Genomic DNA, 18170 nt, shown 5'->3' on the forward strand with positions numbered 1-18170 from the left:
GAAAGGCTTGAGTTTTCACATGTTTAAGTAGTATATTTTTAGCTGCAGGTTCATCCTTTAAATCAAGCAAACACTAAAAAAAATTAATAAATTTAAAAAAAAGCTACCTTATTGCATTTTAGATGATTTTCTTCAAAACAAACCGAACTATTTCTTTTACATCATTTAATGTATTTCTAATATTGATATTGAATTAAAAAAAGGCTGAAGTGTTTCAATTAAAAATCTACAGAATGTGTAAATTTTTTCGTGCAATTACTTAATTAACAAAATAATCATTAGTTGTAGACATAATATCAATCATTTGAGGTAATACAGGCAGCTTCTTTAAAATATTTACATTTTAAATGCATTTGCAGCCCTACAAAAATAAAATTTGGACAAGAGCTTCCTGACAGTACATCTAAAAAATTAAATAAATAAAAAACTGTAGAAAACTTCCCAAAGTTTCAGTATAAAAATCTCAGTCCAGCTGTACCTTTGGCCGCTCAGGTGAGGGCAGAGCAGTTCTGTCGTTTACCGAGATGTACGTGAGCCTGCTGAGACTGGGGCTGGAACAGACCGACTCAGGTGAGAGGTCAGGACCTGGACATCTGTCTGCCAGCCTGCCACTGGATGAGGAGGGAGAATGCAAACTGGTAAGACGGACAATATTTTCCATTTTCAAATTTGGACCAGTGAAAAAGCAAAGAAAAGCAATATTTAATCCTTCTGATTGATAGATGTTGGATACAATACCAGGGATCAGCAGTGGGAATGGAGGTCTGACTGGGAGAAGAGTGGGTCAGAGGGGAAGTGGAAGGCCTGAAGTTGCTCTGAGTCTCCTCCACACTTGGCTCAGGGAAATGTCCCTGCATGCCTTTGAACCAAATACTGAATCTCAGAATAAACAGTCATGACATCACATCTAGAGATGCAGCGATCTGATATTTATATCTGTATTGGTACCAACACTGAAAAAAATTCTAGATCAGGTATCTGCGACGATGTGTCTGATCCATAAGGGCAGATCTATTCAATCTAATTCTGTTTTGTGCTCTCAGAAACATCATACTTTATTTTACATTATATTCAGAATTCATAATTGCATTTTTTGAAAGACACCATTTGAAAGAAGGTTTGTTTCAGTTTATTTTTACATGTTTGACCAAGATAGTCAACCTATTGTTTTTGTCAGTTTCAGTTTCTTTATATTTTATTTTACGTTGGTTGTTTTACTCCTAACTGCAGTGACTGAACAAATTAAACTTGTTTCTACATGTTTGACCAAGATAGTGAAGCAACCGGTGTATTTAGGTGTGCTGTACTGGTACAAAGTTATCAAATAAATGTGTAATTCAGTACATGTTTGTCTGTGTTTACACAAAAGAAACGTTTTAAATCAATTCAGCTTTTTTTTTTTACTAATCCTCAGATGTCGGTATCAAAAGTGAAAGAAGTGGATTTTCTGCATCCTTGACTGCATCAGTAAAGGTAAACCTCTGGGTACTACTCACCAGGTAGAGGACCTTGTGAAGGCTGAGCTCTCTCTCCTGGGACCTCTGCCTGCTTCTCTGAGCTTTGAGGTAGAGTTCTGGTTAAATTTCTTGGTGTGATCTCTGCAGAACCTCTGGGCCCGTCCTGCGTGTCCTGACCTACACTTCTCAAGCTCTGGGTCGGGGGGGACGAAACTTTGAGAGGCAAGCCTGACTGGGACTTCCTCCAGCTTTGGGAGGCTCTGGGTAAGCTTTTGTCATTCTTACACAACGGTTCTGAATTCTGTCCCGACTCCACTGTCCGTCCGGCAGAGCCGAGAAAGGAATGAGGCCCGGAGCTCCTGTCAGGTCCGCCACCGTTTGTTGCTGCGTTACACTCCAGAGTTGCGCCGTCCTGTTTACCGGAACACCCTGACAGGGGGTTCTTCTGACGGCTGCTGTGGCCATCGGCCCAGCTGCTCAGGTTAAAGGTCGTGTGATCGTCAGATAAGTCGCTGCCGCCAGACACATTGGTCTTCTTCAAGTATTTTTCCATGTCGAAGGCGCTCGTCTCTCCGACACAGATGCTCCTCTGCAGAACATCCGTGACTGTGCTCTGATCTGGCTGAGAGAGGGTCTATGGAGGACAAAGAAAAGGAGTTCATCTAATTTTCAACAAACACTCGAAACAAATACAAAATACCAAAATAGAGATGAAACGACCAATCAGGTTACTTGTGATGAGTGGTTTACTGACACCATCGTTCTCTCAATAATATTATATATTATACAGTATATTGAACACGCACATGAATGTTAGAACATTATTTTAACTCCTTAGTCGGTAAGGGTTAGGGTACATTTCATTAAATTGAGATAAAAGGTATTATTAAATAAGTGTTCACTTCTTCCTATTCCACTTCTTCCTATTCCACTTCTTCCTATTCCTTTTCAAACAAATTATTTTGTTCTTGGTTATGCATGCCCATGTTTTCTCTGTCCTACTGATTGTTTTAAAAAACCTGTTTGAAAATAAATAAACCAAAATCATAATTCATTATGATACGTTTTAACTCTACCAGCCACTATAAGAGGAACACAGTCAAACAGCGAACAGATAAATTAGTCCTACATGATGATCCGTGTTGGATGGCTGTTTGTGGGCAGCGCCGGACACCGGCCCACTCCTGGCCCTGGTTTTCTTGGACAGACCCACGATCATAGCAGCCAGCTGGGACGGGTCAGTGCTGATGGAAGCGTTGGCGATAGCCGAAGCGATTGTGCTGATGCTGAGCATCAGCGAGCTGTTGTAGTTATCTGGAGACAAAACGCTTTGGTTCGCCATGGTCGACTCAGATCCTGAGCCTGGAGTGTATTCAGACATGGCAGCTCCTTTATGGTCCTGAAACACACAATAAACCCAGGTAGATCAGAACATACTATAAGTGTCTTAATTTATTTTTAAACACAAGTAGCGTTAGGTACCTCAATTTTACAAGGTTCTGGGTCAGGATCCCCTTTTGGTGGCAACCTTTCACCAGCAGCATTCAGGGTTTTGTCCAAATCTTCTGCAAGGACATAATGAGACAGACAACATTTAAGAAATTAACTAAATGAATTATGAAAAAGCCAAACTGTAACCAAGTGTGGTGTTAGAGGTGCAGAAAAAAAAAACAAAAAAACTACCGATTAAAAATGTTCAAAAATCGATTTTAGTCTGCTTCATTTTTTGTAAAATTATATAGAAAAGGTCAGACAGGCACATTGACTGGATATTGGTTAAAACAAATCTGTAATTAAAAGTTACAGAATTTTATGTACAAAGCTATTTTTGTTTAAGTACAAACTGAAGGAATTTGACAAAGTGCAGCAGTGCAGAACATTAATGTTTTAAATAAATGTTGTGTTTACACTGCCTTCTCCAGTCACAATTTAAAACTGAATTTCCACACAGTTTGAATAGAAATATTGGTTTCTGAATCAAAAATCTTGACTCTAAAAACAAGATTGAACTGCTATACACTGAAAGATTTGCATGTCTAGTTTCAGATGTTTACAAACACACCTGTGTTGAGAGTTTTGTCTACTTCACGAAAGTCTACAGTGGCACCGAGATGCAAGTTGTCATCAAATGAGAAGTCAGATGGTTGGATGAGTGGAAAAGGTCCCCTCTTTTCTGGAGAGGTGATGATGTAACCAAAAGATGGCTAAATGAACAGAGGATGATTTCAATGAAAACATTAACAAAACACAAACACCAAAACCAGAATCCATCTCTGCTTCAAATAGACATAGAATCACAATAAATCATTAACCTGGACAGTTTGCATCTACTGACCCGTTTGACATCATCTCCATCAGCACTGCCCAGACAGCCCAGAGCTTCTGAGCGCTGGCTGAAGAACTGTCCTAAAGACAGCCGCAGGTAGCTTTCATCTCCCTGCTTGATCTCCGACAAGACCTGGGAAGCCCTCATCAGGATGTGGCTGCTGGGCGGAATCTTCCAGGAAGAGTCACTGTGGAAGGTGCTGTTGCCTCCAGCTGCTGGCTCAATCTGCTCCTCCTGGTGGAGAGAAATACTCAGAAACTGAACAGAGGAGGCACTGAAAGCTAAACCCTGAGGGTTCCAGCTTTGAGTCATCTGGAACAGTTTTAATATAAGATAGAAATCAGGATCAAATTTAATCCCAAAATGATTCACCTGCATAAACTGGTGCTCTTTCTCAAACTCCTCTTGATCCTTCACTATCTTCTCCATAGCATCACCTGCAAATTAGTGTCAGCAAAGTGCATTTAATAGCAAGTCACTAACATATTCTTTTACAAGAAAGTTGTGATCTTGAACTTACTAGCAGGTAGAAATTCCTCATTTTGAACCTGGCTGCTATTATCCAATTTCTTCTCATCAACCTCTTTCTCAAAGTTGGAGTAATAAGCCAGGTCTGTGACCCACTTCCCTTCTTCATTCTGGTAAACGACACTCTGACCAGCGCTGGCTCCTGAAGAAGAAAGCTTGTTAATATTTAACAAGAATATTGGTGCGTATGTAGTTACAGAATCACATAGGCAGAAACTACTGTGGGTGCACCAATAAACTGGCCCCGATTTCTTTAATTACGGGTGATTGGCCGATATTTGCATGTGAAACCGATCTACTAGGTCTGAAAATAAACCACTGTTACCCTTCTGCTCTGCTGTGAGAGCTGGGCTCCTACAGCTTAAGTTAAATTCAAGACAGACTTGTTTAATGTCACTTGACATCAAATTTAAAGACCAACTTCAGAATAAGCAAAATGAAAAATGATTACCTCAGCTAACAATTTCACCCAAATATTTATTTTAACATAAAGACTTTTTGGTCCAGTTTAGGAGCTACAAATTTTGAAAAACTTTCCAAAGATTAACATAAAAATGCACAAATGGCAGGTAATTATTATTTAATCATTTATGAACGAAGAGTCCCGGCTTCAGCAATGTCGCTCTTATATGGAGATTGCGTGATGTTACAGCAAGAAGAGTTCAGTAAACTGTTAAAGAAAATAAATAAATAAATAAATGTTTCCAATTATTTTAATATGAGAGAAACTGCAACCATAAAATCCTATTTATGCCAACGTTTACATCAACATTTTTAAGACTTCTGAAAGACTGATTTGAGACATTTTTATACCAATCAAAGCCTTATTCTTTAGATCGATAAATTCTGATTTTTTTTTAGGAATCTGTGGGAACCCACCAGGTCATGTCTCCACATGTGAGATTAACAACTTTCACCCCAATGTTGCCAACCTAGCAAAATATATTTAGTGACTTCTAAACAAAAAAAAAAAAATTCTGTTTAGGCAGGTTAGACATTTTTTTAAATTGTTGATCGGCTAAAAAACTGCAATTGGTGCACCACCAGATACTACAAATAAATAAACTGAAGGATTGAAGCTGATGTCAGTATTTAAGTGAATTCTTAGCCCACCTTGCTGAAACTCCAGCTCCATGCTGTCTGGACAGTTGGTCCAGCCTTCATCCAACTCCTCCGGATCCTGCTGGAAGCTCTGGGAGAAATACTTTGCTTCCAGCGACGTGGACAGAGGGTTGTCATCTTCACTGGCACCATCTGAAGCTTCAGAAGCTGCCACATCCCCACAGGGGCCTCCTCTAGGGCCCAATGAGTGCCGGCCCCCATCGGGCTCATCCACTGCCTCGTCATCAGTGGCATCCTGGTTGGTGTCCAACACCTACACAACGGTTAGATGGCAAAGATCCTCAAATGGAAAAATAGTAGCTTTTTCCTTATTAATTGCTTACAGGTTGTGGTAACAGTTTGATGTAAATATTGTAACTGACAAGAGACTCAGAGTTAGCCATTATCAGTACCAGTAAGGTATTTATGCATGAACTGAAAGGAAGCACAGAGATGTATAGATAGAGACTATTTTCCATAAACATTGAAATATCTGATGCATTCAGGATGCGAGACAGGAAGACTTTAGTAGATAATAATAGGAATCCTCTGAAATGCTTACAATGTTTTGGAATCTCAGAGTTCTGCTACGAATCTACAGTAGATTCTCCAAATTACACAGAGACAGGTGTTATAAATGCTAAAAAAAAAATATAAAATGATAAAACCAGTTTAAAATGTCAACCACTAGTTTTTTTGTTTGCTAATGAAACACCGTATGCAGCTTCTATACTAGCATATAAACAATAAACACTCATGGAAAGAAGGCCATCTAAAACAAATGTTTTGAAAAATCCGATGAGAATTCAACTACAAAATTCTGACTACTGCATCTGTAGCTACATGGGTCAGAAGACTGATTTAGCTCCATGTCGCTGTAATACACAGAACCTGGGAAAGATGGAAACTGCCGTGTGTGCTTTGAAGAAGAGAGGCGTTAGTTGGATCCTGTGGTCTCCTCAGGTAGACTGAATCCAGGACGCGCTCGGCTGTGGGGCCACAATCCGTGCTCTCCATGGCATCCTGGCATCCGAAACAGAACCAACATGACATCATGACCATAGGGAAATATTTGGATTAATAACGCTATATGTCATAGCCAACTGTTTTTGTAAATTGTATCTCAAAAAGTAAACCAATTGGGAATTCCAAACAATATTTTCAATCTGAAAACTTAAAATTGTAGTAATGCAAGAAGACACTAAGAGTTTTTTAACAGCATTGGACAACTAGTCTTCAAGAATATTTCTTCCAGATGCAGTGAATGTACCTACAGCGTATCTGAAGATACATTCAGGTACATTAATTAAGAATTAATTGGGCTTTTGGAAGAGGAAAAAAAAATTACTAAATTCACAGTCACCTTTTGTAGCCCTTAGAATTTGATTTAAATTAATCTGTAGCCTGGTTAGCTAGCCTGGTCAGTGAGCACAACAATGATAGAATTCTACCCATTTTTAGACTTGCAGCCTAAATGTTGTAGTTTGTATGGGACAGATAATCAAAATAAGTGTGTGTTCAATGTTCTCACACTGGCAGCATCTGAAACTGCACTGTTAAAAACATTTATTTGAATAATTCATCAACACAAAGTGAAACTCAACAGATTTATTCATTCATTATTTTTGGCATGCTTATTTTACCCAAGTTTCTCAGGGAAAAAAAATTACTTACATTTTGGGCTGCTCACAATATCAAACCACAATTGTTATAGCAATATTAATGAATAAAAAAGCAATGTGAATAAAAAAGAACAATTAGAATATCATTGAGATTAATGACCTGAAAGGTTTTCTAAAATGTAAAAGAGTTTACATTAAGTCAAAATCAACATCGATAAAAACACTTGACATATCTGTGTATAATTAATGGGTTTGACTGTTTTTAATTGAATGACTTCTCATTGACATTTTCTGAAATGTTCCTACAAACCAATGTTATAATGCTGCCCTGTCTCCTAATTCTCATAACTACATTTTAAACCATAGTCAATGCTTCACTAGAATTTCATTTAGAGAATTTCTTGATGTTCTGGAAATACAATCTGTTTAATGTTCTATTTTATGCTGCTTTTTTAAGTTTTAAAGGAAATTTATCCCCCAAAACAATCCGTAGAGAAGGAGAACTTGTGTCCTTACCAGGGCCTCTTGTCTGTCCAGCATCCTGCTCCAGTGAGTGTGGGATGCCGCTGCGGAGGACGAGCTGGCCTCACCGGTTCCTACAGGTCCGACGCGGTCGCCCATCTGCAGGACGGAACACACACAAGAAATACTGAAGGGCATTGATCACCAAAGAAGAGTTAGGAATGGATACACCAATAGCACACATGGCATTAAATTAAATTATCAATAAGTTTCTGAAACAATTAAACTCCAAAGATCATTAATCTGCCACGACAATTCCATGTTTTCCATTTTTGGGTCCATAATGGTGGTAAGACTTACAGTATATTCTTACTGTGAAACACTTTTTCTTTTTTCAAACCAATGTTTATTCATGTCTACCTAATAAGTTGCATATTAGCCAATTAAGAATTAATTGTGCTTTTAGAAGAGAAAAGAAATTACTAAATTCACAGTCTCCTTTTGTAGCCCTTAGAACTGGATTTTAATTAATCTTTAGTGTAAACTTAAAGAGGAGCAGTAAAATTAATAAATTGTAAAATATCCTACCAAACCAAATAAGGAGATTTATCCTTAGGTTTACATTCAGGGATTTTTAGCCTTCTCTTCAACAGGATATCACACCTGTGTAAATCTGGGAAAACTGTTCCTCATGTTTTGTGGGAGACTGCCGAAGTCCTTATTGTCCTCGTCAGTGAGAGGACCGCTCCTAACAATCCCCAGGCCACGCAGGGCTTCGTATGTGGTCAGGACTTTGACTGGAACAGGGATGGTGGAAACGCCGCCGTCGTTTCCGCTTTCCTCGCTGCCGCTGCTGCCGTCGCCGCCGCCTCCATCCCCTGTTACAGAAACACAGCACAGACTGGAGGTTAAACCCACAGAGCAGGTTAGGCTTTTCACCACTGATTGAAAGCCATACACCTCACAAACCAAATTACAGCTGAATAAATTAATTAAAAAAATAAAATAAAAAACAATTTCATGCATTCCATGTATAATGTTTGATTCCTGACCTTGAGAACTCTGCCTTGACTTTGCAAACATAATATTTCTGTTTTTTGTTGTTTTTTTTCAGGCCTTTGTAGCCCTTAGCCCCAATGTTAAAGAGAGACACCAGAAATGGACAAGTGTGGTTAATTAATCCACTAATTTCACTCTTTTTAACTTAAATAGATACATTTTTTACTTATATAATTTATTGAGATGTATGAATAAATAAAAATAAATGGAGCAGTAATATTTTTAGAAAAACAGGAAGTACAAAAAAAACAAAAACACAACAGGTTGACTAACTTGGTCAAACATATAAAAATAAATTGCAACAAACTTTCTTTCAAATGATTCAGAAAGTGCAATTAGGAATTCTAAATATAATGTAATATAAATAATAAAGCACGACGTCCCACAGAGCACAAATCATAGAATTAGTCTAAATAGATTATTCCGGGCACATTTTCACTCAATTTAGATATTTTTATCATGGCTTATCTAGGTATGTATGTATGTATGTATGTATGTATGGATGGATGGATGGATGGAAGTAGGGGATGGAACAAAAAAAATGTCATTGACCACAGGAGCTTTGCTCCTGTGGTCAATGACATTTTGTTGATGGATGAAAAAAAAAAAAAAAATTCAAAATGTTTTTATTTTCTTCCTCAATATTGGGACAAATTCAGATATTATCTAATCGGTGCATCTCCAAGTGTGTGTTCTACCTGCAACAGGAGAGCTGATGACCTGTCCTTCAGCTGATCGTCTGTGTCCGATCCCAGGAAGCAGCGATGGACCGCCACGACCAGGGGAAGCCTCGTCGCCCGAACTGCCGCCTTCTAAACCAGGCCTGAAACTGGGACGGTTACTTTCTCCAACCTGTGCAAACATGTGGATCCCCACAAAAAAAAAAAAAAAAAAAAACAGTAGCTGCTGGAATACTGTTGCTTCTGTGGCAACATCACAATCCTGATTATTCTTTAAGGCTTTCTCTGGGGCTCAACATTTTTCATTCCACCTCTCAGCTCAAGTGTAATATAAACCACAGTCTGTCACAGATCCCAGCAAATTAGGTTAAAGACATTTCACATCTGCAAAATAACTATTTCCTGACCAGTTGTCTGGACGTGCTGGGCAACAGCCGTGTCTTGGCGTTGTTCCTTCTGGCCGTCTCCAGCTCGTCCTCGGTGTCCTCGTCACTGGCTGGACACGAGTCCATGCCGGTAGCAGCGAGTCGCACGTCAGGCATCCGGAAATCCTCCTGGAGAAACATTGTTACAAAACTCTTCATCCAACTCTGCAAGGCCACTTTTAAACCAAATTTTCCCACAGTAAAATTCAAGCACTTTTCAGGCACTTTACAGGTAAGTTTTCTAACTTTTCCTGGACCACCATTTGCAAATAAAACAATACAAATAAACTAAAAAATAAGACAGTTGCAATACACAGTTATATATAATTAATTATTGTTATTAAAGTCTTGTGACAGTACTCTACAGCAGGGATAAGATAAACTAAATAACAGAATTTTGTGTTTCAAAACGTTTCTCACACACCTGACTGATCTGGGAACAAAACACTAATTTAACAAAAATATCCTCCAATATCTATAATGTTTTTTAACAAATAAAATAAAAAAACATATTCATTATATTGAAACAGTTTTAAGGTAAAACTATTTACTATTAACCTTCATGGACAAATGTGTTTAAATGCTTAAACACAATATGCAGAAAAGGTTCTGACAATTGGCGAATAAAAATAATTTTGGTGAGTCTAATTAACCTAAAACAAGAACATTTAAATCTATTTAACTTCAGACAGCAAGAAAAATAAAGCTGTGTGTGTAAATAACATTTTCCAACTTTACTTTTTTAATTGTTACACTGCACTTTATTACAAAACTGTACAGTTTGAATATCAAGCACTTTCCAAACCTTGATTCATTGAAGTTGAGGCTTTTTCAGGAATTTCAAGCAGCCAAATAAACCCCAGTTATCAATATAACACTCCATATTGATAAAGTAAACAGTGATTAGGTTCACAAGAAAGAAAGGCAGTGATGAAAAAGAACCCAACCTGATTGAGGAACTGGTATCTTCGCTTATGTGCCTCTTCTGAACTGGGATCAGACGTGTAACCTGCAGCAATCCCCACTCCCTGTGCATAAGCAAAAATAAACAACTTAAATTACGCATTTTAAAGGCATAACTTCAGTTTTTAAACGCATTCGCTCAATGCAGACAAAGATCAAATCACATCAGTTATAAAATCTAACTGATGTGAATAGGAATGGGAATCTTACAGTCACAGGAATCTCCTGCCCCTCCACTCTGCCTCTCTGTGTTGCTGGAGGAACCAGTTTGTTGAAATATGCCTCTAGTTCATCATCAGGCAGGTTGTTCAGGTCAAGGTCATCATCTGGTGGCCAAGCATATTGACATGTAGCGCTAGCATCTATGGCTCGGTCACAAACTACACCCAAGCTTTGGGATTCTTCTGCCACATCAAGACATAAATGATTAAAGAATAAAACTATTATAAATCTGAATTCCTATCATTTTTCCATTTCAGAATTCCACAATGTTCCAAGCAGTTACAATAATATTCTGAACACACAAGTCTAAAACAGTTATCTCCCTGGGTTTTATTATTTTCATGTTTAACAAACCATAAGACCAAAGAATTTTGAAGTTGGTTATGCAGAGTGACAATGAGCTGCTGTGCTGCTTTCAGTGGAATCTGAGCAAATTTAGATCAACTCCTCATAACGTAAGACCTAAAAAACCCTGACAATGTTACTTTCATTTGTGACATGAACAAAAGAAAAGAAAATTACCAGACCAGGTCTGCAGCAATAAAAGAAATCCCACAAAACCAGAAAGATTATTTTTAGCTCTAGAATTCAAAACTTGTTCTGATAATGTGCTTTAGAAACATGTGGCTAAGCACTTGTGTGGTATATACTTAGTGACATCATGATAAGACGTTTCTGTCTGCTCATAGAGCCGAGCCAATGTAAAGAAAAATGCTCATCACACTCACAGTTCTATCTCACCACAGAGATGTGTGTCTGAATGAGATGGTGTTACACCTGAATGTGTGGCTGTAACAGAGTTTAACCAACAGGAACATTTGATTGTAGTAGCCACCATTCAGCCCAAAGAGGGCAGAACTGAGGCAGGTTTAGGCTAAATATTGCAGAATTAAAGACGTTTACGCAAAAACGTCACAATTTGCTTATCATAAAGATAGAGCCCTAAAAGACCAACTTATACAATTTATCTGCTAATTAAAGTTGATTTGGGGTTTAGTTATTCTTCAAGTTTCTTATCCATACTAACAAAATGATCAAATCAAACTTTCCCAAACCTGGAAGGAACCCTGTAAATGGAAAGAGTAACAGTACCCGTCACATCACTGTTCATGGTGTCCATAGACATGAGCTTTTCATGGGCCAGGAAGCTGGAATTACTGCCACTGCAGGAGTCACTGTCCAGTGCACCGGCCTGCAAGCCGTCCGCCTCAGATGTAACAGCTACAGCCTGAACCCATATGGACAAATTTAACATGATGAGTAAATAACAGTGAGCAAAAGTAAAAACACAAAGATCAGTTTAGACCTTTACTGTCCCTCAGTAAAGGACAAAACTAGTAAACAAGCAGTAAGAAAACAAAGACAATACTTGAGGTGTTACAAGCTCCCTGACCAAAATCAGAGAGAAGAATAGAAATCAAATACAACAACAATCACATACAATGGATCCGTCATCAGAGGCCGAAGTTGTAATTAAACAATCATGTACCTTTTTGTTGTTCTTCTGGCCCAGGTGGGCAATTGTCAAAGGACCAGATGAAAGATCTATAAAATAAACATAACTCCATTTGTACGGCAGAAAGATTTCCAGTTACAGCTGTCTTCATCCAACACCAAAATGTTTGTATTTGCATATATAGCACCAGTGAGTCATATATTATAATATTCAAGCAAATAAACGTAGCTTTTCTGGTTGTGTTTTATCAAAATGTTGCTTGGTTAAAATCAACAAGTAATCCCATAGAATTTTTTTAAAAATGCAAATGAAGTAATATAGTAACTCTCTTTGGCTGAGCGTACAAACTAGGTTGGTTCGAACAGCTGCTGCAAGTCAAATCCTGAAAGATTCCACTAATAAGAGATGAAAACAGGAAGTTGCTCATTTCCAAATGAAGCTACCGTAAATCAGGATTATCAGTCGACGTCATGTTGCGTCAGCAGCCAAGTTACTGCGCATGTCACCTTCAGAAGACAGGCAAGAAACTATTTACAATAAGGCTAATAAAATAATTTACAACTCGCTGCCAGTGCAGATCACCTCTCTTTGCCCAGTTAACACCCGCACACCGCTTTGCAGCATCTGCGGTTGTCAGAAGTTTTATTTTAAGCGTCTCTGTACTTAGCACTGCCTCCCGTTCAACCGGCTGCGTTTTTAATTTCTGATGGCTTAGTTCATCACCTGCCTTTATCGATGCAGCTACATCCCCATTTTCCCTGAAGTTGTGCCCAAGCTAGGAAGAAAGGATTTTATTTGTCCTTCGCACACTAAACTACATTTTTGGACAAATAATCCCTCTATAAGAAAAAAGCAAAAGAGCAGAAAAAGGTAAAAATAAAAGTACCATGGTAAGAAACGAAAGAGAGTCTAGGAGAAGAAGAGTCTCAGGAGGGCAGGAGGACTCACCGCTCCCTAGCTCTGTGGGCCGACCAGACACTGAACCTGTTTGGGTGGGAAGAAGGCCAAGCACAGAGCCTTGGTTTCTGGATGCACTCCCATCCAGACTGATCTTTAAAAGCATGTCTGTCAGCTGGTGGGTGGCAATGAAGTCATCTGCATTTTCCCTGTGACACAAGCAAAGAGAAATATTCAAATACAAACAACAAGATTATTTATCTCAGCAAAGCCATTTTCAGTGATCTAGGTTTGTCTTTCCTGACTGTAAAAACAACCTAGCGACAAGACAACTCCTCCAGAAACACTAAAGTACTGCATACATGTGAAAAGACTAAATAAAACTGCTATCCAAAACCTAGAGTGCAGCTACGACTTTAAAGAAAAAAAAACATGTCTAGTAGCAGTGAGCTTTGAAATATTGTGCATTAAAACTTTACACAAAATCTTAATAAATAAATTACAAAAGAGCATAAACAAAAACATGGTTGTTAAAACAAACTTAAAATCTTAATCACCCTAAGTTTGGGTATTTATTGTGATTTTGATCAAAGCAATTATAAATAAAATCTCATCATTTTTTGCCTAAAAATGATTTACTCCATGCAGTTGGAGCATCAAAACATATACCCCAACAGGGAACTTTACAGCAATTACAGTCAGGAGGGCAAATATGCTGTTAAAAGGTCAACAAGAACTTGGCTCAAGCATATTATGAAATATTAGTTATTGATGCTCTCATGGGACCAACATTAAAAAAAAAATTAAAGAGAAAAAAAAAAGAGCTTAATTGTTATTCTTAAAAAATGACCAACTGTTACTGTGATTTTAAAATAACAATAACATAACTCCTTAATCTGGACACGCCATAAAGGGTGTGTGTTTGGGTAATTAGGACAATTTGAAAAGATCTCAGAACAAAAACGTGTTTTTTACTCACAAATCATCTTTGAAGCCAAGGGAAAACTTGGGATGTCCTGCAACAGATGACTGTGACTTGCCTAGTTGCGCTCTGCCCTCCAGATATGAAGCTTCCTCATGATCTCCTCTGTAAAGTGATCACATTGCAATGATTTCACAAAGAATTAATAAAACTTAAAGGAAAGGGGTTGGAGGGCTGCACAGTGGCGCAGTTGGTAGCACTGTTGCCTTGCAGCAAGATTCCCGGGTTCGATTCCCGGCCGGGGTCTTTCTGCATGGAGTTTGCATGTTCTCCCTGTGCATGCGTGGGTTCTCTCCGGGTACTCCGGCTTCCTCCCACAGTCCAAAAACATGACTGTTAGGTTAATTGGTCTATCTAAATTCTCCCTAGGGGTGTGCGTGTGTGAATGGTTGTTTGTCCTGTATGTCTTTGTGTTGCCCTGCGACAGACTGGCGACCTGTCCAGGGTGTACCCCGCCTCCCGCCTGGAACGTAGCTGGAGATAGGCACCAGCAACCCTCCCGACCCCATTAGGGACACGGGTGAACAGAAAATGGATGGATGGATGGAAAGGGGTTGGGACAAATTAATTGAAAACATACAATTTGAGCCCTGGTAGACATGCTGACCAGACGACTCTTTTCATTTCCAATGTCACAGAGAATATCGATCAATTTGATACATTTGGAGGGAAAAAAAAATTTATGTAGGAGGTCCCATCCTTTCCCACCTGCTGTCAGAGCTGGGTCTAATTTTAGCTACCGTGGAGGCAGCCACAGGCAGCCCAGGACCTGAACCCAGAGTGACATTCTCCAGTGTGGCGCGGTCGCTGTCCAGAGACCTGTCGAGGAAGCTGGGGAAGGCTTCATCCTCCAGCTTGTAAAAACTCTCCGCCATATTTCCTAAAAAATAAATAATAAACAAAACTGGTGTTATTTCAAGAGAGCTGCTTTTTTTTTTCTTTATTCAGAAGGACATAAAGACATGCAGGTTAATTTGGTGTAACCATGAAAACAAGTTAAAGTGAGATTTAATGAGATCGGTTTTACTCGGATAGGATCAGTATTTGACAAACGGTCAAATTTACCCTCGAATAATGAAAGTACAGTTTGCTTAGCTAGTTGCTAAAAACAACGAGTTGTCACCCTCCACAGCACAACAACTGAAGTTGCTTATTTTGTTTAATAAAGTTTTAAAACTTACTGGCAAGAAAGACAAACTACCCAGGTTCTGCTCTATGCTAACGTAGTTCTTTATGAATTTCACCAAAAACAAAGAGTTCATAGCCTAAACGTTACTTTGTCTTAAAACTCACATTCACTCAGCAGGAGCGGGCCGAGATTGAATATTCCTCTCCAGCTCGAGCCTTGTCTTTTAAACTTGTTCAAACACGCTGAAAAGTGAAGTTAGGTTCCTGTTGTTCGCTCCCGAACACACATGTTGCTCGTAATTTATTAAAATACAGCGTTTCAAACGGTACGTACTCCGTACGGTAAGACCAAGCAGCGCCCAGACACTACAGGAAGCCCGCGTGAGCGTCATATTAGAAGGGCGGTACCTAAATATTTTAAATGATTTGATTGGCCGAAACAACGCAGAGGGCGGAAATAGCAAAACGTGATAGGTCGGGACAGGTGCCGCACTTTATTGAGCAGTTTGGAAAATATACTACTTGTGTATTCTTGTATCATTGCGTCCAGGGGTGTCAAACTCCAGTCCTCGAGGGCCACCGTCCTGCAGTTTTTAGATGTGCCACAGGTACAAAACACTGGAATGAAATGGCTTAATGACCTCCTCCTTGTGTAGATCAGTTCTCCAGAGCCTTAATGACCTAATTATTCTGTTCAGATGTGGTGCAGCAGAGGAACATCTAAAAGTCGCAGGGCAGTGGCCCTCCAGGACTGGAGTCTGACACCTGTGCAAATGATTTCTTAAATTCACAACTTATGTACATGATTAAAAAACAAACAGACTGTACTTTAGACACAAGTGATTATTTACTAGATTTGAAACAAAACTATTAGTAGTAATTATTGTTAATAAAAACATGCGATATTAATTATATTAATAGTATTAGAATATAATGTACATATTATTTGTGTTCTTTGCTTGAGAGTATAACAAAAAATACGACAACAAAGTTAGCAGCTTGATACAATGAAAACAAATCTTTCATGTATTTTGGGGTTAAGCCATCCAGTGGTTTACAAACTAAAGTATTTTAAAGTCTATTCTCTGAGCTACAGGGAGCTTATGTAAGAACTTTAGACTGGGGGTGATGTGCTTTATTTACTTATTTTTAGTGAAAATGCAAGCAGTAGTACTTTTTAAATTATTGAATAATGATCTGCTAATACTGAACTAAAAGCTATGCATTACCAACCAGTTAATCTCAATTAGTTTATATTTTCTTTTCCTATATTAATTTTGCTTTGACCGATTGGTCCAGGTCTGAGGTGACACCTGTTTCTGTTGGGAACCCAGTGGGAAACCCATCCCTCACTGCTAGTCAACGTTTCTAGCTGGGTGATTTTTTTTTTTTTAGGTGACTAAGTTGGTAAAGAATGGACCCCACAGCTAAATGAGAAGCGTATCATGTGTTCTGATACATGTGATCTGTCAAGCAGCTGCAGGAACGCCTGGACTGGCAGACAGCTGCCTAGAGAGAGCAAACATTCCAGTTATTTCAGTGCATAGCATCTTGAAAAACCAAAATAAATAAGTCAACCAGATAATAGAGAATCAAATAATAAAAGAATCAGCGATGTGTTTGCTCCTTGCAAATTGTAACAAAATTTTCCAAATTACTCTGTTATACTAGTTGTGAGTGAGACACTTTGTTTTCTCACATGATATACAGTAGCTCCCATTTGTCTTGGCAAAAATTCTCAAATTCTTATTTATTTTTATTTTTTAGCTTCAAGTGACTAAAATGATGGGTTGCACAGTGGCGCAGTTGCCTTGCAGCAAGAAGGTCCTGGGTTTGAATCCCAGCCCAGGGTCTTTCTGCTGAGTTTGCATGTTCTCCCTGTGAATGCGTGGGTTCTCTCCGGGTACTCTGGCTTCCTCCTACAGTCCAAAAACATGACTGTCAGGTTAACTGGTCTCTCTAAATTCTCCCTAGGTGTGAGTGTGTGTGTGCATGGTTGTTTGTCCTGTATGTCTCTGTGTTGCCCTGCGACAGACTGGCGACCTGTCCAGGGTGACCCCGTCTCTCGCCCGGAACGTTAGCTGGAGATAGGCACCAGCTTGACCCCACTAGGGACAAGGGTGTTAGAAAATAGATGGGCAAAAATGATGAGGTCAGAAGACTAACATGGCCACTCAGGAACCTTTACCATTTAATGTTGATGCCAACACCAGGTCGACTTGGCCTTGTGTTTAGGAACATGTTGCAACGCCATGCGGTAACTTAACCATGCAGCCCATTTTAAATCAGGTTCCTAGCTAAAGTGAATTTTGAAACAACTACACCAGTTTTTGAAGGTCACAGATAAAAAAATTTTCTTTTTCTCTTATTTATTTTTTTTTGGAAAAAAAGAACTCCTTTTAGCTTTTAGGAGTAGTTTGAGAAGACAGTACTTTTTACTTTTACTTGAGTAATATTATGAACTGTAGCATAATAATAATGAAGTATACCCGCTCGTACTTGAGTAAATTGAGTCAAGTACTCTACCCACTGTGAGTAACTTTACCTTAAGAACATATTTTAACCAAAATGCACCAGACAAGCAAACACACCTAGAGTTCATGTAACAGTCAGACCTCCTGTTTGTACATGAGCCTGATGCACTCATGAGTACAACTTTACCTGCATGACAATGAATCATAAGCTATCTCTTGTTTCACATGGAAGTCACTTACTCATACATGGTGTCTGGTTTTGTTGGAATGAATGAGAAGTAGTTAAAAATGACTTAAATTTACTTCCGCAGGATTTTAAAAAAGTAACACCCGATTCGTGAGCTTTATTCAGAAGTCCTTCAATTCATGACAAGAACAAAACATTGCA

At 38.8% G+C, this 18170-nt stretch overlaps 1 protein-coding gene across 3 annotated transcripts in view; it reads right to left on the bottom strand.

The window, feature by feature from the left end:
• The window catches only part of cep192 (centrosomal protein 192), a 38379-nt gene extending 22687 nt beyond the window's left edge, over positions 1–15692 (bottom strand). Inside the window, exons 1-23 of one of the 3 annotated variants that reach the window (XM_028018256.1) lie at positions 15474–15692; positions 14889–15060; positions 14178–14285; positions 13250–13407; positions 12335–12390; positions 11938–12073; positions 10834–10949; positions 10608–10688; positions 9643–9789; positions 9254–9407; positions 8160–8374; positions 7551–7655; positions 6304–6435; positions 5425–5686; positions 4304–4453; positions 4156–4220; positions 3793–4017; positions 3520–3661; positions 2940–3022; positions 2587–2856; positions 1497–2091; positions 739–859; positions 479–611 (exon numbers count right to left, since the gene is read on the bottom strand). In XM_028018256.1, coding sequence (XP_027874057.1) covers positions 479–611; positions 739–859; positions 1497–2091; positions 2587–2856; positions 2940–3022; positions 3520–3661; positions 3793–4017; positions 4156–4220; positions 4304–4453; positions 5425–5686; positions 6304–6435; positions 7551–7655; positions 8160–8374; positions 9254–9407; positions 9643–9789; positions 10608–10688; positions 10834–10949; positions 11938–12073; positions 12335–12390; positions 13250–13407; positions 14178–14285; positions 14889–15055 — 3621 coding nt within the window. In that variant the 5' untranslated portion in view covers positions 15056–15060; positions 15474–15692. Of the gene's footprint in view, positions 1–478; positions 612–738; positions 860–1496; positions 2092–2586; positions 2857–2939; positions 3023–3519; positions 3662–3792; positions 4018–4155; positions 4221–4303; positions 4454–5424; positions 5687–6303; positions 6436–7550; positions 7656–8159; positions 8375–9253; positions 9408–9642; positions 9790–10607; positions 10689–10833; positions 10950–11937; positions 12074–12334; positions 12391–13249; positions 13408–14177; positions 14286–14888; positions 15061–15473 lie in introns of those variants that run through there. The other 2 variants (XM_028018257.1, XM_028018259.1) reach the window with 2 other exon arrangements.
• Between the last annotated feature and the right edge of the window lie 2478 nt (positions 15693–18170).

Source organism: Xiphophorus couchianus, chromosome 5 (genome assembly GCF_001444195.1).
Source record: "Xiphophorus couchianus chromosome 5, X_couchianus-1.0, whole genome shotgun sequence".
In the NCBI taxonomy this organism is placed as follows: domain Eukaryota; kingdom Metazoa; phylum Chordata; class Actinopteri; order Cyprinodontiformes; family Poeciliidae; genus Xiphophorus; species Xiphophorus couchianus.